The sequence below is a fragment of the Parasteatoda tepidariorum genome, chromosome 1, assembly GCF_982258835.1.
Source record: "Parasteatoda tepidariorum strain Cologne lab strain chromosome 1, Ptep-v5.0, whole genome shotgun sequence".
NCBI lineage: Eukaryota > Metazoa > Arthropoda > Arachnida > Araneae > Theridiidae > Parasteatoda > Parasteatoda tepidariorum.
Window position 1 is genome coordinate 6960539 of NC_141755.1, and position 25674 is coordinate 6986212.

The window sequence follows — 25674 nt, forward strand, 5'->3', positions numbered from 1 at the left end:
TAATTTTACAGCAATTAATTACTCAAAAAGTCGTTGAAATGATACACCATTTGACATCTTTTGCTGAAAGAGCTCTCAGAGGTTTACTGAAAACGCAAAAAAAGCATATTATTTTCAAGTCCACTCCTAACGTAGGTAAGTCTGATAATGAAAAAGTCACTAATTTCCCTTTTGAATCTATATTTAATAAGTATTTTGATTTAACAATGACTTTTTCTAAATTAATTTTTTTAACATTTAAATGTACGTTTTTGTCTTTTTGAACTAGCTATGTATTTATACAGAGGTAAACTTAGTGGTCAGTTGGCATTGGCAAATATTTCAGATGATCATTATGGCGCCGAATCTCCTTATTCAAGCTTAGGTAAAATGTTTATCATTTTCATTTCATTGTGTTCAATTAATAAATTTAACAACATCGAGTTTTAATATAATGTCATAAAGGATTTATGTTTTAAATTATCTACACATTTTATTTTTATCTTCTCGTCTTATTTTTTCTACAAAAGTGATTTGTTAAATTTTATTAAGTCGCTTCATTAGTTAAAATTATTTTATTTTACCACTACCGCTTAATCGTAAATTATCTAATATTTGTACTATGCTCGTTGTCCAACACAAAAATCTTATAATTTAAAATTAGACACTTCAAAATCAACAAAGTGAAGATTTTTTTAGAGGATTGCTGAAAAACAGTTTGCATCAGCTTTTCTCGCAGAAGAAATATACGAAAATATCTCATAGATATCCAGATTGTAGAAATTTGGTAACTTAAGAGGTAAGAGAGAGACTTAAGAGGTAAGGAAACTCACGAATAAAGTATTGGCAGAAACTCGCCTTCATTGCAGACTTTGGGTATAGCTAACCTTAATTGGAGTTATAATGGAGACGAAAATCCCTTAAACCCCCATGGTGGTTGAACTTTTAACTCATAATCCGTTAATTACTGTATTTATTTAATACAGCACAGTGTAGCTTGGTGTATATCGAAGAAGTCTGAATTCAGCCATACTGTAAAATATTCCAGATCAAATTTTGGTATTAAATATCGGCACTTTGGGTGCATCTTCCCTAAAATCCATTTTTATCGCAAAATATTATACCGTAACTTTTGCAATAATATTTATCTAATTAAAGTGTTTCAGTGATTTTACCGGTAATTATTACTATAAAAATTAGAATATATATCATATTTATTGTTCCGCAACTAGTTTCGGTAAAAATGGATTTTACGGTAAGAAAGTACCGGCACGCTAAGTGTCGGTACTTTTTATAGTAATTTGATCCGAAACTTTTTTACAGTGAAGTCCTCAGGAAGATTGTAGTTTTTCAAAGTGTGTGAAAATATCTAAAACAGAAAAATGTGAACAATTTAGATTTGATTCGTGTTTAGAACCGTTTTAGTAAAGCTGTCTAACAAGTTACAATACCATTACATATTTTTTTCCTTTACTACTTGACATTCTATACTTTTATGATTTTAAAACTGCTTAATTCACTGCTGTTAAAGCGAGATAACTTTCATATTCTTTTTAGAAAACACTCTGGAACGGAGTGCATATGCATTGATAGGAATAAAAGGTCTGAGAGATATACTGTCAACTAACAAGTATTTAGTAATCAGTGACGTAGGAGTGACAACTATAGTTTCGCCATTAAATACCTTGAATCACATGCAGCATCCTCCCACATATGATGTAGGATTACAAATGGAAAAAGTAAACAACATTTTTTAATAATTCTTTAAAAAAAAATGTGAACAAATTTCTTAATCTTCCTCTTTTTTGTTAAAAGTTTCATAAATCAATTTTTGATGTTTTCTGTGGTGTTTATAGGTTTGTTTGCATAGACTAAGCATAGTGTATCTTAATCTAAGCAACCTTGTGTAGACTTACATGTTATTTAATTAATTAATTTATTTTTGAATTTTATTAGGTCATTTTACCTCACATATTACTTTCTTTTAATTCACAATTTTAAAATAGGCTAAGTAGGAAACTATAATCTGCTTTGCACTTCAAGTAAGTTAATAGTTAACCACTTAAGCAACAAAAAAAATTTCATTTTGGAAATTAGTCTATTTTGATAGTCTATTCGAATTACTATACATTTAATTGAATCGAATAATCTGCATCGCATCTTAAATCCTGCCTTGAGAGAAATGAGTAGTTGCTTGATTAGTATTATTATGTCTTGCTATACTTTAAAATATAATAAATAAACCGGGTCTTCCTTATCGATGGCAAATTATTACATTTCAGGAATCCTACTGGTTTTGGCGCAATTTTTTTTAAATAAAGGCTTTCTTGAAATTTTAATTTTATGTTTGGTAAGCAGGGTAATTGTAAATATTTGGTAATAAATTAAAAGTAAAATTTAAAAATTTGTAAAATAATTTTAAAAATAAGGGTGAATTTGAGCTTAAAAGATACGAAATAGAATTAAATATATTGTTTAATATTGAATTTTTGAAGAAAATTCCTAAAATTCTGACTAAAGCTTCAAATTCTTACTTAAATAACTTTACTTAAAGCTTGATAAAAGTATAACAAACTCAAAGTTAAAATTTAGCTTTCAAAACATCACTAACATAAAACGGAATCTACAAACGAAATTTCAAAGCTTTTATGATTTCAATAAGCTAATGAACTTCTTTTTTTTTCATGTGTGTTAGTATTAAGACTTTTTTCTCAAAATCAATGTTCTTCAGAAAATGCATTTGGAAAGCTGAAAAATTCTGAGAACAAAAAAATTTATAATTCGAAAATTAATTTCTGAGAGTGAATTTTATCGTTTTAAAATTATAATTATACAAATAAAAAAGTTAAAATACTCAAAGTTTAACAAAAGACCTTTTAGTTTCGCTTTCGGGAGTTTACTTCTGGTTTCGCTTACATATATCAATATAATGAAAAAAAACTGCTAAAACTTTATTTCTAAAAGTCGGAGATAAAAAATTTGAAGGGTTTTCGAAAGCTAATGAACTAATTTTCTAATAAAGATAATAAAAAACATCGAAATTTTCGTCGAAATATCTGATTTTTCTCAACTCGAATACTTTAAGCAACCATAAAACGAAAACTATTCCAAAATCCAGTTATTCACTCACTAATGAAGAAAACGGAACTAGAAGCATCATAATTGAGAAGTATTAGAGAGCAAATAACAGAAAAGAATGAAAGGTGATCATTAATAATACTTAGACATTTCAGCATGCAATCAAACCGGTTTTGATCTTTTTAATCTGCCTCTCACTCATGTTATTTAACAAATTTTGATTCCATTCTGTTTCTCCCTTGCTTAAGTATTAATTTGTCACCCCTAGTGTGTATATTTATTTACTTATTTTGGATAAGGATTTTAAATATAAATAAATATTTGAGGTGAGTACGCACCCTATATTTAAAACCAAACTTGTTGTTTAATTACACTTTTTTTTTAATTAAGGATATCCCTGAAGGATATATTATGAGATGTGGTCAACTGTGGAATATGTCGCAGTAAGTTGAGATTTATTTTTACTATCTTATTCATTTAACTTTTAATATTCATATTTAAAATGCTTTATTTTACTAATTTTATAATATTTCATTTTATAGCTTATGGAATGTGAATGATTGTTCAGCGTTTTCTGTGAAAGGTGATATGGTGACCTGCCGTTGTCGTAATTTGGGTAGCATTGCTTTACTGCTAGAAGAAATCGGAGTTGTAAGTTTTCAAATTTTAAAATACCAGCTCATCTTTTAATTTTTTAATGAAGAAAGTGAAGTGGTGTGCATAAGGGGGAGGGGAATAAAAGGCAATGGCTAGCTCACTTTTTTATAATATCGTTATTTTATTTTAAACAACATGATTATATTTAAGCACACAGCACATTCACAGACACAACATATAAAACATATATGAAGAAGAAGAAAATAAGGAGCTCTGTATGGCAGGCTTTCTACCATTCGTTCACTACCACTCTCCTCTGTCTCTGAGTTTTTTTCTAGTTTCTCGCTAGGAGGCGTTGCTGGTTTTAGTTTCTTCATAGACTTTTTAATAAAGAATAATATTTATATAAATGTTCTTCTACATAATTACTTGAAAAGATTTATTTCTACTTCACTTTTTGAGTAATTTTGTCTGGAATTTTTATCGTTTTTTTCTCGCTTCTTCATTCCATTTAATAACTTTCCATAAAAACAAGACAATTTAATCAATGCTTACACTTTTGAAACAGTGAGATATATATGTATCCAAAGCAAAAGGCAATCTACAACTTGTATGCTTTTATAATAAACTAGATAATTAATGATTATTTTAAAAGTATTAATTTGGAAATAAATCGTTAAAATCCAATTAAAAAAGGAGTTAAAAAACAAACACACATGTGCCATAGTATTTAATGTATAAATGCAATTATTAAGTTTTATGATTTTCTTTAGAACTCGGATAAAAATTTAAAAGTTTTAAAAATTTATGTAATTTTCTGCGTAATTAATTATATAAATGGAAAAGAGCTAAATGATATAATCAAATAAATAATCCATTTGAGTTTTTTAATATTAGTCTTATGATTGATTCAAAAAACTTCCTTTTAAAATTTTCACTCAAACATGAAATTTTTTTTTTAAAGTGAAAAAAATAATGAGATATGGAAAGGAAAAAATAATGTAAGGTTCTAGCGATTAAGTAAAAGCTAACGATTTTAATTTAAGGGTTTAGTTTTCCTTATATATCATTGAATCTATCCCAGATATGCTTGATTTTAATATCAGCAGTAACCCTTATCATAAATCCCTAAAATAAAGTTTGTAAATGGTTAGCAAATTAAGCATGCAAGTTGAAATTATATTAAATTCAACTATGCTCATTTACACGCAATGATGTTTGCATTAAGCTTACTTAAACAGCCCTCTTATATCGAAATTTATTCTAAACACATTACATGTCATCATTAAAAAATGTTGTGCTTCAGAACTTTAACATACTGAAAAAACAGTTAAAAAACAAGGTTAGCACTAAAAACTAACGAATTACATCTTTTTGTACAGGCATATGCAGCACGCTTTTATTCAATCCTAAAAGTAATAATATGGACGTAAAATTTTTTTCTTCTTAAGTATAATGAATAACCAGTCAACTTTTAAGCGTCTATCAAAGGAAACTGCAAATACGTTTGCCTTAAGGTTGCTTGCAATATGGAAATTATATTATGCCGATTCATTATTTGTTGTTATTTCTAATGTCACTCGTCTATACTAGCAAGTCTGTCTGGTGAAACCAAGTGAATTTAAGACTCAGGGTGCTTTTCTTGTTTATTTTTTTCAGGGGAGCTATCTATGACCAAGAATACGACTTCAGCCACACGCACGTCACAGCCCATTTATAACGCGGACCCATTCTTACATCCATTCATTAATCCACAGATAGTAATTTTGACCTGAACTAGAGAACGATCAATCTCCAATTCAGTACACCAGAGGTATTGATTTGTCATAGGAACACGGAGGTCTTTGTGACCCGACAAATTTAACGTGCACTAGTCACCTTCTTCGGCCGGCAAGGATCAAACTAACTCTTTATCGGCGGGGATCGAACTTAGACATGGGCTCAATTCCCTACCAACCAGGCTCTCCCTGCCAGATTTTATTATGTAATACAACATATTATAACAGTATTATTATTTTTTTTTAAATAAATAAATAAAAATCTTGGATTCTTGGAGTCAAAAGAAATCAAGTTTTTTATTTCTTTATCATAGAGCTGTCGACGGAAGATTTTGTGGATAATTTTAGTAAAGTGTTAAGAAATATAGATAATGTTAAAATGAATGATTCTGTTTTTCCTTCAGGGTAGGCGATTGGCATCAGAGAGTCCAATGGGAACAATGATAACTATTAGTTGCATAACTTCACTCTGCCTCATCCTTCTAACATTCGTTGTAAATTTTCTCTTAAAAAAGTAAGTTTCTTTTAATATGTAGTATTTCATCAAATAGTAGTGCAATTCAAATTTTACCTTCAAATTACTAGTTTTCTGCTTAAATTGAATTAAGTTTTCTTTTTCAACTAAATATACTAATACTCTATTCTCTAATAGCTCTTAATCCTGTGACTCAAATGGGACACTGGTGTCTCTTTTACATACGTTACAGTGAATGACCGAAATTGGAAGCTGTTGACAATCACATAGTTGTTTTGGTAAATGTCCGAAATATATACTAGGTCTATGTATGTGAGTTAAGTGCCACAGCCCAATATATATTTGTCCGATATGCCTTACATCAATGCTTTTTTACCCCTGGACAGTATGCATTTAACCGGTACTCTGAACACTAATGTTTCGCCTTCGATATTTTAATATCCTCAACAGATATTAAAATATCGAATAAATATAATAATATCAACGAATAAATTATTATAAAATCGGATATAACAAATATTTCGGACAATCACCAAAGCGAATATATATGATTGTCCACATTCACCAGTGACACTCGACATTCTCTTGATTTCGATCACTCACGGTAACATTCATACTTTTTCTGACGCTAGTTTCTAGTTACAAGCAAAAATATATTTCGGTATTTTTTACCGATAAAATACAGTATGATAGTAACTAAAAAATAATCTGCTAGATTGTAGGAAATATATTTGTTCTGAAATATAAAATCAAAAAAAGTAATTTGATTTTGTTTTTTCTTTTGCACTCATTTTCAAAAATTTATCAATAATAGATTTTGTAAATAAAAGAAATTTCAATAAGGAATAACTGCTTCTCTTAGATCCAAATAACTTCAAATAAGTAAAAATTAGAAAAAATTATTGTTTGGAAGAAGGCCGTGTTTCTTAAGATTTTACCCTTAACGCAGGAAAAGACACCGGTATTTCATAAACATAAATTATTTAAATGCTAAATGTAATTCTAATTTTTTCATTTATTTTTACCTAAATCAATACAAAATAAGGAAATAAGTATAAAAAGGTTAAATAAAAATTCCGCGTCAAAGGAGTGAGAAAAAAGTGAGGAGTAAGAAAGAAATGAGCTCCCGGTTCGAATCTTGAAACCACAGATATTTTTGAGAGATACATTTTATAAAGGGAAGTGACGTAGTGTGGGTATCTCAATCCTGATTGATTGCTGAAAGGTGGCATTTGTTTACTTAGCAACTGTTCCATTCTCTGCCGAGAACCAAGCCCGTCAGGTATCAATTCTCTTAAGTGACACGTATATTCTTTCACGATAATTCTTTCCCAAATATCTCAATTCTTTCATTATGCATTTCTTACTTGACACAAAGACAGGCACGAAGCCATGTAGTACGTAAATAAACTAATTATGCTTCTAAGTTGCCAGGTGCACAAAACAAAAATGTATGACGTTTACAATAAAATATATAAACAAATCATAAACTAAGTTAAACAAAAGACGAGAAAGAATTATATTTCAGCAATTGAGATGTGCGATACTGTGCTTTATTTAATTAACTTCACTTTAATGAACATTTTAACTTAGCTCAACTTTTACGCGCCATTTTGCTATTAAACAATTAGCTATTACTGACGTTGTAGGTGACATGTGTGAATATCCGTGATTTTCTCCATCTTAAAGTGCAAGTATCCAATTTCAATATCCTAATTCTTCTGAAAATTAATTTACTTACAGTGCACTTATTTTATTCCTTAGATGATTTTGAAAAAGGTTAGAATGAGTGCATTAGGAGTCGTTTTAATATCTAATATATATAATTCTCTTACGTATCTCCCAAATTTTGGCTGTATTTCTTTTCCGCCGGTGACAACGTTTGCGTTGTTTTGTTTCCGTTACTATTTCTCTTACACGGCGAATCGACCAATGATTGCCGCTAAGAATGTCGCGTGCCAAATCTAGCTGAGGTGGCTCAACATATAGCGCTTTTAAAAACGGAAACTGAAATAACAATTCAGCTGCGGCAATCTCATACTATTAAGCTAGGCAGAAGTGAGTAGTCTTTGTCGATCGATCTCCATTTTAGTATTTTGTCTAAAGCGCTTGTTTTCACAAATTTATATATTACGAATTTATTTGACGATTTTTGATTTATATTACGAATTATGCTATAGCACATTTCTAATAGGTTTAACGAATTACATGTCATTTATTTGAATTCAAATTTATTTTAATAACTTAGTATTTACTAAAAAGATGTAATTTTTTTTTAAAAAAAAGTTTTTATATGGATTTGAATGATTGTTTTAAAATCTTAGAATTTTGTGCATTTGCAATGTACCTAAGTTAGTAGCGAGCGAAGCGAGCTTGATTTGCGAAGCAAACCATATAAGATTGCGTAGCAATTTTCGGGGGTTGGCGAGCGTTAGCGAGCAGAGGGAGCAGCCCACTATTTATATATAATTAATTTTCTATAGCAATTGAACAGAAAATTAATTATAAAAATAAAAAAGTAAGGATCTTCATAACTTTATTTTTATTCCAAATTAATCATGGGGAAAGTAAGCATACATGCAGTTCAGAAAACAAATGTAAATGTACATACTTTAATTTTAATTCATTAGAATAAAAAGTGAACGCATATTTTTTTGTTAATTCTAATCTTACCTGATGTTTTAGGTACTGAAGATCTTAAACTTAAAATAAATTATAATTATGAAAATTGTTTTTATTGGAACTTTTTATTCGTATTTTGTAATATTTTGTCTGAGTAATAAATACAAGTACCCATCATTATCCTAAATCTCCATAAGTTAAGTGATTTATTATATATCATTTTTATTGTAATGTCATTTTTTTACGCAGAATCTCTTGATTACGTATTTTGTAGAATTCTCAATTTTCGGCTATTTTAATACAAAGCAGATAAAGTGAAAATAACTAATGTTTTTAATCAATGCATTATTAATCTTGTTCTTAGTAAAACTTAATCACTATAAAATTTAGGGGACTTGTACTGAAATAAAAACTATATAATTTAAATATAAGACTCGTGTAATAAACTTCAAAAGAGAAATATTAAAAGAAATTATGTAAAACTATGCAAGCTAAAGGTTTTTTTTTAAAATACACTTTGATAATTCACTGAACTATCTTTTGTTCGTCAGAAATTATTTCAGATGTGTCTCTATTTTTAACACTGATAATATACTGCAAGCAAAGAAAAAAAAAAGCCTTTTACTTTTAAACTTTACGTTGACCTACTTCCAGCTTGATTGAGAAGAGCTACCATGTTGACATAATCATTATATTGAAAATTTTGAATTATAAGGTATACAAATTTTTACATCATTTTAAGGAATGTAACTTTATATTTCAAAATACAAAATTTGAGCGAAATCGACCCAATAGTTCCTGAGAAATCAAATTTTAAATAATACATTTTTTTTAATCAGGAACTTTTGGGCCAATTTCGATTTAATAGTGCATTTCGCCATACAAAATTACATTCCTTGAAACGGTGAAAGCAATTGTCCACCCTACAATTCAAAATTTTTTCGCCTAAATTTTTTAAAATAGCAAAAATAATGATTAATTATTATAAATCATTTTTTTCGCATAAAATTATCTTTGAATAAAAAAATTAGAATTGCTTGCGAAAAATTTACAGTTCGCTTAAAAGGTTCTCGAAGTATAGCGTAATACCGAAAATGTAAGGTTAACATTAAGAGGTCCAAACTTTTAACCGGTCACCTGACCATACTATTAGGACCATGATTTCTAGATTGAGACTACCCCCTACATCTTACGCCCTAATACTCCCTAAAAAGTGTATAAATAAATTACAAATCAAAAACAAAATGTTATAAATAACTACAGAACAAAACAAAATAAAATTTAAAAAATTTATTGAAATTTTGAAAAAAATCTAACTTACTATAGAAAACAGCTATCATCTTGAATATTTCATATAACATTACTCATATAATATTCCTTATTATATTACATTCCATGTCCATTACAGACATCGCGTTTCCTCATTCTTACCTTCATTATGCGCAGATGGATTTGGTATATCCTATGATAATCGAACCGCAATCAATAAAATTCCTACTCTTCCTTCAACTCTCTGCGTCTATGGTACATCGTTCTTAACGGCATCATCTTTAGGTTTTACCCATTTGTATGGATTTGGCTTCTGCTTTTCCAATTTTTCAAGCAGCAATTGGAAACTGTTGGGTCGCACGTTTTCCTTGTTATCAAAGAGTTCTATTTTTCTTGGGCCAATGTGTCGGTAGATGCATTTCGGATTCCTGCATGCGGCATTATACTTACAGGTTGGATGCTGAAAGTGGCACTTTTGTCCCATGCGGCACTTAGGAAAGAATCGGCACCTGGGAGCTTGCTGAATTTTCTCTGTTTCAGGATCAGCTTTCATACTTTTGCTCCTGCTAGAGTTGTCTGCAACAGCTTTTCTCTTTGTCTGTTGCAGTGGTTTAATAGCTGCTAAGATTCTGAAAATATAAACAAAATAGAATAAACCTTAACTTTTGAGAAAAATAGGAATTTATCAATGATGATTATAGATTTCAAAGTTTTGTGAGTTCAAGAACTAAGTTGCTTTGATATCGAATTCTTCTTTAACTCAGCAAAGCATACAATTAGGATGACTCCAAAAATGCATCATTAGCTCAATGAAAACATGTAAATAATTTTTAAAAAAAAAATTAATGTAGTGACAACAATGATAGTTTCAAGTTATTGAGCATTTGCAGTGCAGGAACTTAATTGATTCTATATTAATTTTTAATTACCCTTTGGTAATAAAAATTTCAGAAGCAGTTCAAAAATTTAAATTTTTTACATAAGAATTAATTATTGCACCTGGTGTCCCAAATGATTCGGGCTATTTAACGTCCAAGCACGGATCATTTCATTTTGGAACACGGGGGTTGTAGGTGATTATTATAAGCGAGACTGTTTTACGAAGTTTTCATCGTCATATGAAATGAAACTTTTTTTCGAATAATATGCTATTTCTATATAATATGCTAATAATATGCATAGTGTTCTAATTTACAAATAAAATAGTAGAGCTTATCAAATTATTATATCTAAAAGCATCACTGGATATTTTTGTGAAGTTTCACAAAAAAATCTAAGAAAAAATAAAATTTTTTATCATTATGTATTATTAGCTGAGTTTGTTTTAATACGAACCATATGAATACATCAAAAAATAAAGGTTTGAAATGAATTACTTATTGTTAGTCGAATATTCTGTAATCGACCAAAATACTGCCCCCCAGATATCACCGTTACCAGAAGCGGCAGAATGCGGTTACTAGATGTAGGTATTAAAGGTCACCGTGTTCGGCTTTGATGACATCAGCTAGACGTCAACATGAGACCACATTGAGACTGTTGTTGCAATGATCTCACCATATGACAAAAATGTAACCTATTCATGTCTCAACATAGTCACGGCGTAATGAAACTATGACACATTTACGTCTCAACAGAGTCAAAGTGGGACGAAGATGTGGCATATTAAAGTCTCAACTGGGTCACCATGGGACAAAGATGTGACATTTATGTCCCAATAGGGTCACCATGTGATTAGGCTGAAAAGCGAATATGTCACATTTTTCTCACATAGAGACGTCACTGCGACAGTTTATGACTCAATGTGGTCTCATGTTGACATCTGAATGACGTTGCAAATGTCACAGGTGACTTCACCAGTGAGTCTCCGTGACTGTCGCATTCTTGTTGCGATCTGGTTACAGTGTTATCTGGGTAGCACTCTCTGTGCTTACCTACCTTTAATATTCATGGAAATATTCCTACCTTAAATATTCTTAAATCCTTACCTACCTTAAATATTCATGGAATTCTTACAAAAAACCTATCTTCTGTGCTTTACGTTATCTTATTACAACTGCAGAAATATTCAATTAAATTATTAATAATAAAAATATCATTTTAAAAATTGAAAAAATTAGCAAGGTATGAGTATTTAAGAAATCCTATCATATTGTGCTGGGCGAAAAAATTGAATTTCTCTTTTAATATAATTTTGTTTTGCTCTTTATTTGGTAATTGAAGCGGTTAATGTTAAAAGGGGATATGTTACAAATCTGCACATTCGAAAAAAAGAAAAAAATATGTCAGTTGTTGAAAAAATTTTTAAATTGCTTCCAAATTGGATTCTCTTCTTTAGGCAGTCTAAAAGTATTTAAGTCTAGAATATGAAGATATTTAAATTGTTTTTTTTTCTTCATGAGTTACCAAATACGATTCAGAATAAAATTATGAAGAGAAAAAAAATTATGTCAATCGAACATGCAAAATATGAGAGGTTGACTTCCGATGCTAATATCTTGCGCAATTTTTAAAAAAAAAATTTCTTCAAATTTTAAAACAATGCTTTTTGTTGCTATTTAAAAATTACGCCAGAAATTTCGTTTAATTTTATTGAATGTTTTTGCAATGAAAGTAAGAAAAAGTAAGACAAAACGTCAGTTTTTCAAAAAATGTCCATATTTAAGCTAGGTTTGCGAAATTTCGCTCAGTTGTTGCATTTATTAACCAAAGCAAATAATACAAGTTCAGAAACGCTATTTTTCGTTCGTAAATTTACTGCCGGTCCCTCAAATCTACAATAATTTTAAATTTTATTGATATGTAAGAGAAATCACATGAACTGAACACGTCAAAAATTACAAAATAATTTTCTGAGTATTTTTCGAGAAATATGAGAAAATGAGTTAGTATTGAAGTGTTTCCATAATTTTGTTCAACTCCTGTGTTTCCCAATCATAAAAGCATATGATTAATCTCAAATGGAGTAATTATACATTATCAAAAACTTGAATTAGTCGATAAAGTTAAAAACAAAAAATAAATAAATAAAAATAGCGTTGTTTAAAAATTTCTTTAAAGAGAGCGTTTTCTCCAATTGAATTACTAATATTTTAACAATATCTTCAGAACCTTTGACAATAACAGAAAAACAAGGTAAAAATATGTCACAATGTTAATAAAAAATATTTATGGAAACGGCCGAAGATGGATTAAGAAATTAATCTGAAATAGATTTCAAACACTTTACGAAATGTAAAATATAATGCCTGATAAATTTTCGCGGATGTAATATGTTTGCACATTAAAGTAAGCATAAATAGGAAAACCAACTGTAACATAAATCTAGACAACTCTCCATAAGCAAGGGTAATAGCTAAATTTAAATAAATAAAAAAAATATGCTACTAGGAGCATATTTTTAAAGGGTTTAAAATCACGATCTAAGAAAGAGAGACTTTTGTTAACTTTTAAGATGATAATCTTTATTTATAAATGTAATAAAATTTAAAATAAATTAAAATGTTCAAAAGTCAGGTTTTTGAGAATGTGATTTTTTTACATATATCAAACGAAATCAATAAAACTATGTTATTATAAAAATAAAATATAGCAAGCGCAACTCTTATTAACTTTAATATCATAATAACTTTATATAAAACGAAGTTATTTAAATAGAAAATATTATTTAATCGCTAGTATCCTCCATTTATTTAAATTAAATCATTTACTGTTGAATGAGTTGATTAATTTTTCTAGCAATTATTTTTTATTACGTAATATTTTATTACTAGTTTCTCTTATCAATTTCTCTCAGTGAAGCAGGAAGCAGACTTTTGTTCTTTTAATATGTATAAAAGGCCTTTTTAGGGCACGGGTATGAGAAGAGATTTATTATAACCCATAATTCTCTTTTTTTCCCTAATTTTTTAAAATGTTATTTCAATACATAATTACGTTTACACTTACAGTGATGACTACATAATTTAATTGAAAATGACATAATTTGGCAATTTCATAACAAAATAATGAAATATGTTTTTAAATTATCTTAAAATTGAGTCACAGAAAATCTATCTTCTAAACAATTGTAAAATCTTTTTTTACTTCTATTCCAACTGAATTTTAAAATTACTTAAAATTTTCAATTAACTACACGTACTGAAACATTAATTAAATTATTTAATCAACAATAATTAAAATTTTCCATTTTTTTCATTCAAAGAAGGTGTTTCCATTTTCAATTAAATTCCTGGTTAAATTTTACATTTTTAAACGAATTAAAACAATCGTTTCGCTAAAATTAAGTTATAAAAGTCTGCAGACGCTTTTAAACTAAAATCAAATCTTAAATTAGAAAAAAAGTTTGGAAAAGAATAAATTATAAATGTAATTAATCAGTCAATAAATGAATCAAGAAGAGAAACTTACTTATTATCCTTGGGCAGTGACATTATTAATAATAGTAGGTATTCCAACAGCTATCGTTAAAAAAATCGCAACACTATACTTTATCAAAATTCAATAGTAACACACTTTTCTACGAAGATAACTTTCAAGAAACGTTACACTGAAACTCGTTGTAGAGCACTCTCCAAACTACACTGAGATATAACAATTTAAGATTTAACTAACAGTTATGTACTTTTGCCATAACAATAGATGTACTTGAGAAACAACCTCCCATTGGTCAAATCTGGACACTGTATCATAACTATTATCCCTCATGTCGGATTATAACCAAGTCGCTCCCCCCCCCCCTTTGAGATTCAATTCAAGGAACATCAAACTTTAAAGATCATGCAGGGCATTATATATTTTGAAGCTCTTATCAATGACAATTATTCCTTGAATGAATGGTGAGTCGTTAGGGTTATTCATGATACACAACTTGTTCGAAAGTGAAAGTTTTAAATGACTCAAATAGTTTGTTAAAATCATACATCAATTAATTTCGAACTTTAGTAAACAGTTGTTATCAGATATCTGTTAAGCTAGTTTAAATATTTATGTATTATTAATATTCTTATTATTAATATTATTATTTTCGTATGAGAAAATAATAACTGAAACCCAACTTTTATTTTCTAGTTCTACGCTCCAACTTTATTTCTTATAACTTTAAAGTTTGATAATGGAAATGTGTTAGCAAGAAATAATAGAGGAGACTTTTATATCTCCTTAAATTGACTTCATTATTTAATGGAATAGTTAGAAAAGTTCTACAAATAAATTTCCAAGTGATCAGATATTTAAATGTAATTGTTACCAGATATGCTGAAAGGGACAATTACTATTCTTAAAATACTGTCATAAATTATAGCAAACGGTAGAACTTCAGCAAAAAAAAGTTTTGTTTAATCAAAAAAGTTAATTTGGAAAAGTAAACTAGTGCTTAAAACTAGTAGTATGATGAAAAAAAAAATAAAAATTTCTGAAAAATATTGCTAAATTCATTCTTTTCAATTTATTGTAAAAAAAATTTTGAGTGAACTATTTTTTACAGTAACATTTTAAATTACTTCTTTTTATGTGTGATTCAAAGGAAATTTTTTTTTATTTAACAAACTCTATTTTTTCCAACATCAAGTTGTTTATTAGAAGTTACGTTAGTTGTTAGTTACGCAAGTTTCTAGAATTTTTCTGTATTTATCCTCCTTCTTCCTTTATTTATTTTCATTTAAACGTGTAGTTTAACTTTGTAAGTATAAAATGGTAACGGTTTGGTTCAGATGGGGAAAAAAATTTCCTTTATAAAATCTTTTCCAAAAATGCTGCTGCAATACCATCTTTTTCTCTCCATTTAAATAACTCCGTTTAAAATGAAGTTATTTTGTTATCAAAACTAATAAAGGTTGCGATAGCTGATATACTTTTATCAATAGCCTAATTTTATTAAGTTCGCTCAACAAAGCTATTTACGTTCTCAAAAAAATCTATTTTAAGCCATTTCAACATATTATTTTATTTTATATTTATTGCATTTGGATTCGGAGATAATTGTCTTATAAACTTAAATTTTAAAAATTTACATCCTTCTTTACTTATTATTTTAAACTCTCCAAAAATCTGTTAATTTAAAATTCTTGCAAGTATATATTTTTATTTATTCAAACTTTGCTATTATGCTTAGTTATATTTAAATAAAAGTTGTTTAAATTGAAATAAAACTTCATTTTCCTATTTATTTCGGTTGATGTTCAGCCTTCGGCAAAAATATCATTGCAGCAAAAATATGCCAGGTGCCATACTTTATCTTTCTATCTATTGAGGACAAAAATTTCATTTATAAAATCTTTTATTATTTTCCTTCTTCCTTAGATTTTATCTTCTGCCCACATGAATCTAATAAGGAACGGCTTAAATTTGTTTGAATTTAGTAAATAGAAATACATTAAAAGCAATTTTTAACAAACAAGATAGTTGTGCTATTATTTTTTTGCCAATCATTCAAACCCACCCCAGCTTAATCACAATAGTATTGAATTAGCTGCGTCAGTCACAGTTTGTCACAAAGGATTATCTATTCTCCCTTTCGAATGAAGATTCTTTTGAAATATTCAATTTGTTTAATTCAGACTCATTTTCACTTGTCTCATGGATCACATGTATTTCAATTTTCATCTTTAGAAAGGAGGTAATCTAAACAAAAATTTCTCAGAACAACACCTGAGAATAAATATAGATACCCCTATAGGGAAGAAGATCTTTTGATAAAGTATTCTTCTTTACATTGTTCTCAATTCATCTCTTATCATACTTGGGGTCCAAAGAAGAGTTTCTATTCATAAAAGTACAAAAGGCAGTTTCCAGTATTTATAAATGAGAAAGATGATTTAGTCAAATCCCCTCTCTGACTTATTCAAATCATCTTTTCCATTCAAAAATTGTAAGAGTGAATTCATGAACACTATTACAAATACATATTTTTCTTTAGGTAGAATTATGAATCATCTGTTTCCTTACCTATCAGGGCAGAAAAAAATGTCCTGTCCCTTTTTAGTAAATTCTTTCCAAGTATGAAATTTGAATTCACTTTAGTTTACACTAAACATATGTTCGCTTTACTAGTACCTAAAAGTTTAACTTTGCACTTAACGGCGTAACTTAATATAGAGTCTACATAACTTTAGGTTATCTTTTCAAATTATTATGTATTATTGGTATTCAGTTCTTGAAAATCCAATTATTAGAAATAAAGTTATTTAGTGTAATATATTTTTCTTCTTTAACTCAATGTACCACTATACATTCTTTGATTGAAATGATTGCGAATACATTGTAAAAAATGTATTGTACTATTGAATTTTTTATATTGAATATTTTTTTATTGTATTAGTATTGTATTGAATGTATTTTATTAATTAATATAGTATCAGGGGTAAAATCAATTCGATTTTTTCGTGATCTCTTATCCTCCTGTATGATATATTTTTATTTAAATTTTTTTCCGACTGATTTCTGTCGTACAAAACATAAGAGAGTGGGAAACTTTTTGCTTATTTCATCGCACCTTTAAAATAATCAAAAAGTTTTGCACTCAATTAGTTATTACACTCTGACTGGCGTGCTTCAAATCTCCCTACAATTCTCCATCTTATTCGTTGGTGATGTTAAATTAAAGAATCGGTAAATATTGCTGCAAAAAAAAAAAATTGTCAAGATGAGCCAGAGAACAAAATGCAGATTTTGTATGCAGACTTATAACGTCTAATCATCTACTAGCTTCATCCTGACACACGTATGCTCTTACGTATTCGTCACATAATATTTACATCTTTGTTTCGAAGCAGTAGTTTTACATTTCGCTCAGTTGTTTTCAGGAAATTCAACAAAATGTACGAATTCTCTTAATTTTGAACACCATTGTAAATACATGGGGAGCAATGGCAAATTTAAAATGTCAAAAAAGAAAAGATAGTGTATTTTTAGAACACTCTTCGTCACTGTGTTTATCAAACTCAGATAGTTTGATTTAATAAAATCGAATACTAACATTTATTATCAGTAAGTAAATGTTTTGAAAGTAAAATTTTTTTACCACATAAATTAATTATATTTTTTTTATTGAATAACGCGTTTTTGTATTTTTTACAGGGGAGAACACAACTTATCTGTTTTCATCCTCATCAATATATTAGTTTGCATGGGTGCTATTCAACTATTTTTTCTATTGGGAGTGAACAGTACAACGCACTTTGTAAGTCGATGTTTAATTACTCACATAAGTTAGCTTTTTCCCTTTTCATTGCGTCTCATATGAAAACAACATTATTATTTTAACCTTTCTTCCCTATGTCTGAAGCATAAGTGAAAGCGACGTGTTAAGTTAATGGAATTCATATCTATATTACACAGAGCATTGATATGTCTGTTAGCATTAGCAATGAAGAGCTGAGAGAAACTGGGTGGAAGGAATGTGAAGGCAATCTGTTTATGTATACAAACATAAATATATTTTTGTCTTAATTACTATTATTAGTTTATGCAGGTTAGATAATAATTTAAAGTTATATTTTAGATACTGAATAATTTATACATGAAAAGAATGAGGTATTTTAACGAAAAAGCAGAAAATTAACGAAATTGGCACATTATTTATTTTGGTGAAATTTTGCGAATTTTTTCTCAAAAAATTGAGGCAGCGGTAAAATTATACCACAAATATTTTTTAATCGGTAATGAATTCTGTTCGTCTGTTTACAGAATTTTTTTTAATTAACTTTTTTATGTTTAAATTGTAAAGGATGAGAAATTCTTCTTTAAATAATGAAAAAAAATGTTTCTTCAAAATCTAAATATAAAAAAACAAAGCCTATTATTCAATAAATTACCTTTCCTAAATTTTCTGATTGTTGATATACATTTTATGTTATTTCCTCCATATTTTAGTTGGCAGAAATTTTCTGCAATTTTTGAATAAGTCATGCAAAATTACTGTCGTACCTAATGGGTGACGACCTTATAATTAGCTGCCACCTGGAAGTTATAGCTCTCCACATTATTTAAAAGAACAGTTAAAAAACAAGTAAGCTAACGTTCTTAAAAATTCGCCAACACCGAAAGACAGCACTGCTTGCTTTTTGGAATATTTTACGTATGTCTTTTAATTATCTTTGTATTGCATTGGTCAAAATCTTTTTAAAATGTTAAGACAGAAATTTCGATACCATTCTAAATAGTTGACAGGTCTGGGCTTATTTTGAACGTTTAGAGTGCGTATCTACTGCTGCGCAAAATACAGTATTTCCCAATTAAATTCATCAATTACCACCTTTAATAGTGAAATTTTAGTGAAGATGATTAAAAGCATATTTAACGTTTTCTTCTTCCTCTGTTCTTCTGATGGTAGAGATTGGACGCTGTGAAAACTGACGCTGTGTGTTTACCTGATTGAGTAATTTTTAAACTGTTATAAGTTTGAGAATTGAGATTGCGAAATAAAATTTTATTAAATGAGATGCTTCTAAAAAATGTTTTTTTATATTTGCAGGAAATTTGTATGAGTATTGCTTTATTTTTGCACTATCTCTTCCTGGTATTATGCTTTTGGGTTGTTTCGTATGGTTTTTACTTACTTCGAAGATTGCGTTCATCTGCTGAATATATCGGAAACTTCAGAGATTATTGCGCTGTTTGCTGGATTTGTCCTCTACTTCTGTTGATTATATCATTTGTTGCTAATCCTGAAGGCTACGAAGCAAGACAATAGTGAGTGAATACTTAATTGAGGCCTTTACTTTATAATCAGCTTCACCAATGTTTAGACGTTTTGTGTGTGAGAAAAAGTACAAAAAATAAAAAGGGAAACAGCTGTATGATTTTTGATTTATTGATAGGATTTTCCCACGTTATGCATACTAATTTTTACACCATTTTTGACTATAATTTTAAATGAAAAAATTCAAAATTGAAATAAACTTAGTCCCATAGTTTTTTGTAAAACTAAAGTTTAAAAATATGATTTTTTTTAAAAAACTTAATCACTCAAAAACTCAGCAATCAATTAAATTCAAATTTTACTTTTTGTCTTTTAAAATAAAATTGTCAAACATGTAGTACAGACTAGTTATATCTTAAAATTTGAAAGTTTATCGATCATTAGTAAACTAAATGAAAAATTAGTATTTTTAAAATTGTTTTAGATAAACGAGTTATATAATTGTGTACAAAAAGCTTAATAACCTTCGTTAAAGTCCTAAATATTAAGATTTCACTGTAGTAAGACTTACGATGACAAGCTCAAAAGTTAATAAAGTGCGCTGTACAACTCTCAATAAAGTATTTTAATCGGAGTAAGTGCTTATAAAAAATATTATTGATTTAAATTGTTAGTTGTTATGTAAACTGAAAACTTATTTAGAGCTAGCTGGTTCTGATAACAATCAGTTTTGATTCTTTAATTTAAAAAATAATCATCTTATTCTCACTTTGTAGTCTGTATTTTACTTAAAATAGTAATAATAAAAAAATTGAATCATATAAAGAAGGGATTATTTTTGATCAAAGAAAAATAATTCAGTATTTTGTTAAAAGAAGGCTAGGGCAAATTTAATAAAAATTGTAGCATTAGTAAATATTTGAAAAAATAATTTAAAAAAATATTTTTTTATTTAATTTTTTTTATTTTCGATATACTAAAGCTTATAAAAAGCAAAAATATGTACCTATATACGTAATTGAATTATTTAAATTATGTCTTACTAATATTTCAATTGTCGTTAATTTAAATAAAATCCCCCATAATCTCTATCGTTCATCGAATTAAGGAAAAGTATTAAATAGTTATCGAGACTATTTGTAAAAATTTTTAGATCTCACTTGATAAAAGATTCATAAAATGGAAACTTGATTTTTCTGATTAAATATTCGACTATTCTATTAGCTATAAGTTTTTGTTTTAACTCCACATTCCGTCAATATTTTTGTCAACTTTAATTGATGCCAGAAAATACGACTTGTAATATTAGCTTCTTTCCCCCTATAGCTGTTGGCTGAACATCAGGCGTGGAATTTTCTGGTCTTTTGTTCTACCCGTTACCGGATTAATTAAGGTACCTTTGCTTTTTTATTATAATCTAAATTAACTATATAAATTAATTATATAATTGATTTGAATTAAATGATAATTTACTTAAATTTGTTCTGAATAATTATTTTATACTAATTGCATGACTTAAGCATTGATTTTGATATTTTTTTAGCAAAAGAGTTATTGTTTCACTAATAATATTTAACTAATATCAGCAAGCTACGGAAACCATATTTATTTTTAATAGATCGTTATTCACTTTTAGTGTTAATATGGAATCATCTCGTAAAATTCTTCCAATACTTTTCTTTTTTTTGCTTTTTGCTAATATATCATGTTATTGTTGTTTCTAATGACCCTCTGACACTCTGACAATGCAATCTCGCCAGCCATTTGCCTTTTGCGAATAAAGTCTGTGAAGTGCTCCTTTCGTTTAACAAGAGAGCACTGCAAGGTTGAAAGTATGTCTTAGCTCAAAACTCTACGGATAGAGGACAACACCACTCATTCTCGAGACCACTTCATCAATTTAGATATAGATCTGAAGAAGAAATAAAAAAAAAAATTCAGATTTCTGTAAGGTACAGTTCAGCAACCAACCATAGGACTTTTGATTTTACGAGCAAGTACATCACATGTACTCGGTGGTTCTTAGCGGAGACGAGGATCGAACCTTGACCCCGACAGACCGGAGTCCGATCCTCTAATTTCTGGGCTTCCCGTTCCACGACCCACAAATATTTCATTATCCTAATAAAGAAGATCATTCTAAATTATATTATCCTGAAATATATTTTTTTACGAGAAAATGTGATGTATTTTAGAGTCTCTGTTGGCGGCGACTATTTGCCCTATTTTAGTTTTACAATCACAAATCACACATGTTTTCAATGGCAAACATTTGTAACTGAAAGAATTTGATTGCACATTATGTGTAAATTATTCGTTAATTAATGATATGAGGCAAATATCCATTTGTTAAAAAAATTAATGTGTAATCCTGTACTTTAAATAGAGAGATTTTGAGTAACGTGTTTTTTTTTTCACTATTACCTTAACACTAACCTTATGCGATATCTGAGATTTGTTGGGAAAGTTTTGCGCTACAGTTGCGATAGCGTTTCGTGGAGAAATTCGTAACGATATACGAAATCTCTCAAATAACGCTTTAAAAGAAAACTTTATCAAATTTCCCACGAAACAAGCAACAGTAATAAACTGTCTCAATAAGCAAGCTAATATTATGGATCTTACTTTTTTTTTAACCGATATACCTTTTCAACCGAAATACTTCTTTTAAAAATCAATTCATTTATTTAGTTGGATAACTTGTGAATAACCGATATCGCTCATGCATTGCTGGCTTAAAATTAACTAAATAATGAAAATTACACGCTAAAAATATTTTAGTTGTAAACTGTTTCTTGACACTACAAAAAGTCATCATGAAAATTTACTTTAAAGGTCAATACAAGCATCATGATTGTATCCTTGAAAACCTTCAATGAGCAAATGTCAATGACTCACAGGACAGAAATTTATAGAATCAGGTGAAATTTGCTTTTATTTTTGAATGTATAAAGCTTTTTGTTCGTTATATAACCAATTTTTAATCAATTTACTTTAACATTTTATTGAAAAAAGGAGGAAAAATCTCATTACGCCATTAGCATTAGTAAAAAAAAAATTTTTTTCTTGACACACCGTACATTTTTTTAGACTTAAATAAGGCTTGCTTTAGACTTGACTTCAGACTTCCTTAAGACTTAATGAATAAATAATATAAATTATAACAGTTCACTTCAACGAAACTAACCAAATAAATTAAGAAATTTTTTAAACCAAATTTTGAAGAAAAAAGCTGTTTATGTGAGAAACAATTGTATAGGTTTCTTTGAAATGCCATTTTTTATGATTATATCATTTTAATAATGCTTTTAATGATGATATCATGAATAAATTTTCATTAATTTCTTATTTTCTTTATATTTTTTAATTTGAACTAACTTGTTTATTTTTTATTTTTCATTGACTTTTCCTTGTATTCAAGTCAAATTCCAAATTACACCTGAAAATTATGCTTCATTAAAATTTTCAAAGCAATTTTGTAAGTATTTCGATTGATTTCAAATTTAACTAAATTCTCTGCAAAATTTTTGCGAGAGAAAGTTAAATAATTTATATTAAAATTTTATGTTTTCTTCCTCCAAAATTATGAATAAATACATATTGAAGTGGTTTTAAACGGGAAATTTTGTAATTCTATAAATAACTGAAGAAAATTCTGCTTGTAGCTAATTAACCACAAACATCAAGTGACAATTTTATAAGACATAAGATTAATGTTAGTTTCTATTTGCTGCACGTTGTTTTTCCTTTGAAATATGGTTTTTATTTCATATTTCTCTTTTTAGAAATTCGTTGAGAGCTGGAATTACTCTCCTTCCCGTATTCGCCATCAATTGGTTCTTTGGTTTACTCGCCGTAGAAGATTCCATGAATGTTGGACTACAAATTATTTTCTCCTTGACAAACTCTATCCAAGTTAGTTAACTATTCAATATTTAATTAGTAGACAATTTTACGGAATACTTTGAGAAAAAATATTGTTTAACGTAATTGTTTGATTATCATTTAGCAACTTTTATTCATCTTTTCTTGCTTTCTTTTTTTAGCATGTTATTTTATTTTCTATTTTATAACCGTTGTTGAATAGCCTACTCAATTTTTCGGGTTCACAACTACTAATATTCAACTCCGTAGCCTTGTAATTTTGAACCCAGTCCAGAAGACAGGGGAATTCCTGTATCAAGAATGGGGAGAAACTTTCTTTTAATGGAAGACTTTTTGATGGAACTAACTAGCACTTGCGTTACATGGTGAGGAAAACCACGAAAACCTCCCACGGTTAACCTGACAGAAAGGGGACTCTAACCCATGATCCGTCTAGCACTCAAGACATGTTTTGTTAGCACGGAGGTCGGTACAAGCCGGATGCGGAATTCGTATCGACCAACCATCCTTGGGATTCGAACCCGGTTCAACTCATTAGAAGGCAAACGCTCTATCCCCGAGTCATCATAGTTCCTTAATGCATTATGTAAATGTTTCTCTTTCATAATCACTTAATAATGCAGACCAAAACTACAATGCAGGAAGCACAAATTTAAAAATTAAATACATATAGCTGTTTTGTGCAAAGCAGAAAAATTATCTATTTTGTGATACGAAATGCTTGAGAAAATATAATAGCAGGCTATACGTTTCTTATTTTCCAGAAGAGCATTTTTGGGAAAAAGAAAAAACAACGCGATTTCCATGATGGCAAAAAGATAATTCTGTGTATTGTGTTCCCATCTAGAGGAGAATTTGGAAACTTTCAAAGTATCTATAAGGAAACAATACCAGAAAACAGTTTGGAGTAAAATAATGTCACCTTTGTTAAAAGTGTGCCTTATCACTGCATGACCCCAATGCCTTTCATATGCTACTTTGAATAAGCTACGAAACTAGTTAAACGATTGAATAAAAAATGGAGGTTCCATTTGTAAGCTTTTCCTCTAAAAAAATAAGTAATATATTTACAGAAGCATTAACACTTTAGCATGAAGCATTGAATTTTTAAAAACTACAATTATTTATAAAAGTTTTTTTACGGCAAATAGAATTATTTTTATTTATAAGTATACTTTTGTTTCAGGGCATCATGACATTCATTTTCTTCTGCATAATGGATAACAATGTAAGTATGAGAAGACAAATTTTAATGGCTTTACTGTTCACCTATTAATAAAAAAAACGGTGTAGATTCATGTTAAGAATACTTGACAAAATAAACCATTTTATATATTTCAATGAATTAAATAAATTCAATAAATAAATGATAGGACCAACCCATTTTTTATTACTCTTGTTTGTGCATAAATTTTTACTCATTGAATACAGTGTGACCAAAATAAAGTGCATCCAGCGAAGCAAGCATGGACAAAGGAAAAAGGAATTTTTATTGAGCACAAATTATAATGAATGTTGAATTCTTGTAATCTGTCAAATGACAAATCAAGTACGCTGTACAAGATTATCGAAATAGTGAATCAACATTTGGGAGAAAACGTTTTTGATCTTTTGTTTAATTTCCGTACCTTTAATTCGACTTAGATGTTGGGGGGGGGGGGTGACAAGTCCTGACTTCCCGGAGATCACAGTCTGTTGGAAATCAAGCCTTCCCAAAAAGCTTTTTAAGGAAAGACATGGATGATCGAGATGCATGGACAATGGCTCTATCCTGTTGAAACCAATGCCATCGATCTTTCTATCTGAGCAGAGAAATATTGCACAGGCAATGTCTCTTTCTTGGATGGCGATATTTCCTCGTTTTTCGGTTGTAACGTTTTATCTCGGACGTATTGTATTAAACAATTTTCAGAAAATTCAAACTCTCTGCACGCAATAAAATATTTTAAAAGTGACAAATTTGAAGAGCCTTAATATGATTTTGAATGCATATATCTATTCAATATGCACATAAAATTTAATTTAGTTCTCATGTTTTCTTAATATCACTTAATTATACATTACTACACTCCAAACAAGAAATTTAGTCTAACGAGAAATTAAGACAATTGAAAACACATTAAAGCTTTTTTTTAAAGAATAAATAAAGTAATTAATTAATAATAAGACTTTAGAATTATAAATAGCATTTTTATAACACTCTTCTTTTGTTATTGTAGCATAATTTAATTTCTTATAAAAATCCGTAGTTTGAAACTAATAATGAATAAATTATGTATAGTTTAGCTGATACAGCGTTGCGGAGACGAAACGTTGGCCGCTGTTTTTATTCCAAATCTAGACGCTACATG

General features: G+C 28.7%; 2 protein-coding genes across 2 annotated transcripts in view; one reads left to right on the forward strand and one right to left on the reverse strand.

The window, feature by feature from the left end:
• Positions 1-25674, forward strand: part of LOC122268266 (adhesion G protein-coupled receptor B3) — a 45774-nt gene that overhangs the window by 14559 nt on the left and 5541 nt on the right. Inside the window, exons 5-16 of the mRNA XM_071180217.2 lie at positions 12-135; positions 269-364; positions 1537-1718; positions 3448-3500; positions 3600-3708; positions 5837-5946; positions 17875-17977; positions 19271-19488; positions 20765-20831; positions 22274-22359; positions 23224-23353; positions 24510-24551. Of these exons, the coding sequence (XP_071036318.1) occupies positions 12-135; positions 269-364; positions 1537-1718; positions 3448-3500; positions 3600-3708; positions 5837-5946; positions 17875-17977; positions 19271-19488; positions 20765-20831; positions 22274-22359; positions 23224-23353; positions 24510-24551 (1320 nt within the window). The remainder of the gene's footprint in view (positions 1-11; positions 136-268; positions 365-1536; positions 1719-3447; positions 3501-3599; positions 3709-5836; positions 5947-17874; positions 17978-19270; positions 19489-20764; positions 20832-22273; positions 22360-23223; positions 23354-24509; positions 24552-25674) is intronic.
• Positions 9805-14371, reverse strand: LOC107437206 (uncharacterized). The gene is made up of 2 exons (XM_016049130.4): positions 14209-14371; positions 9805-10427 (listed from the first exon to the last, which is right to left on the reverse strand). The coding sequence occupies exons 1-2, from the start codon at positions 14229-14231 to the stop codon at positions 10049-10051; spliced, it is 402 nt and encodes a 133-aa protein (XP_015904616.2). The 5' UTR covers positions 14232-14371; the 3' UTR covers positions 9805-10048.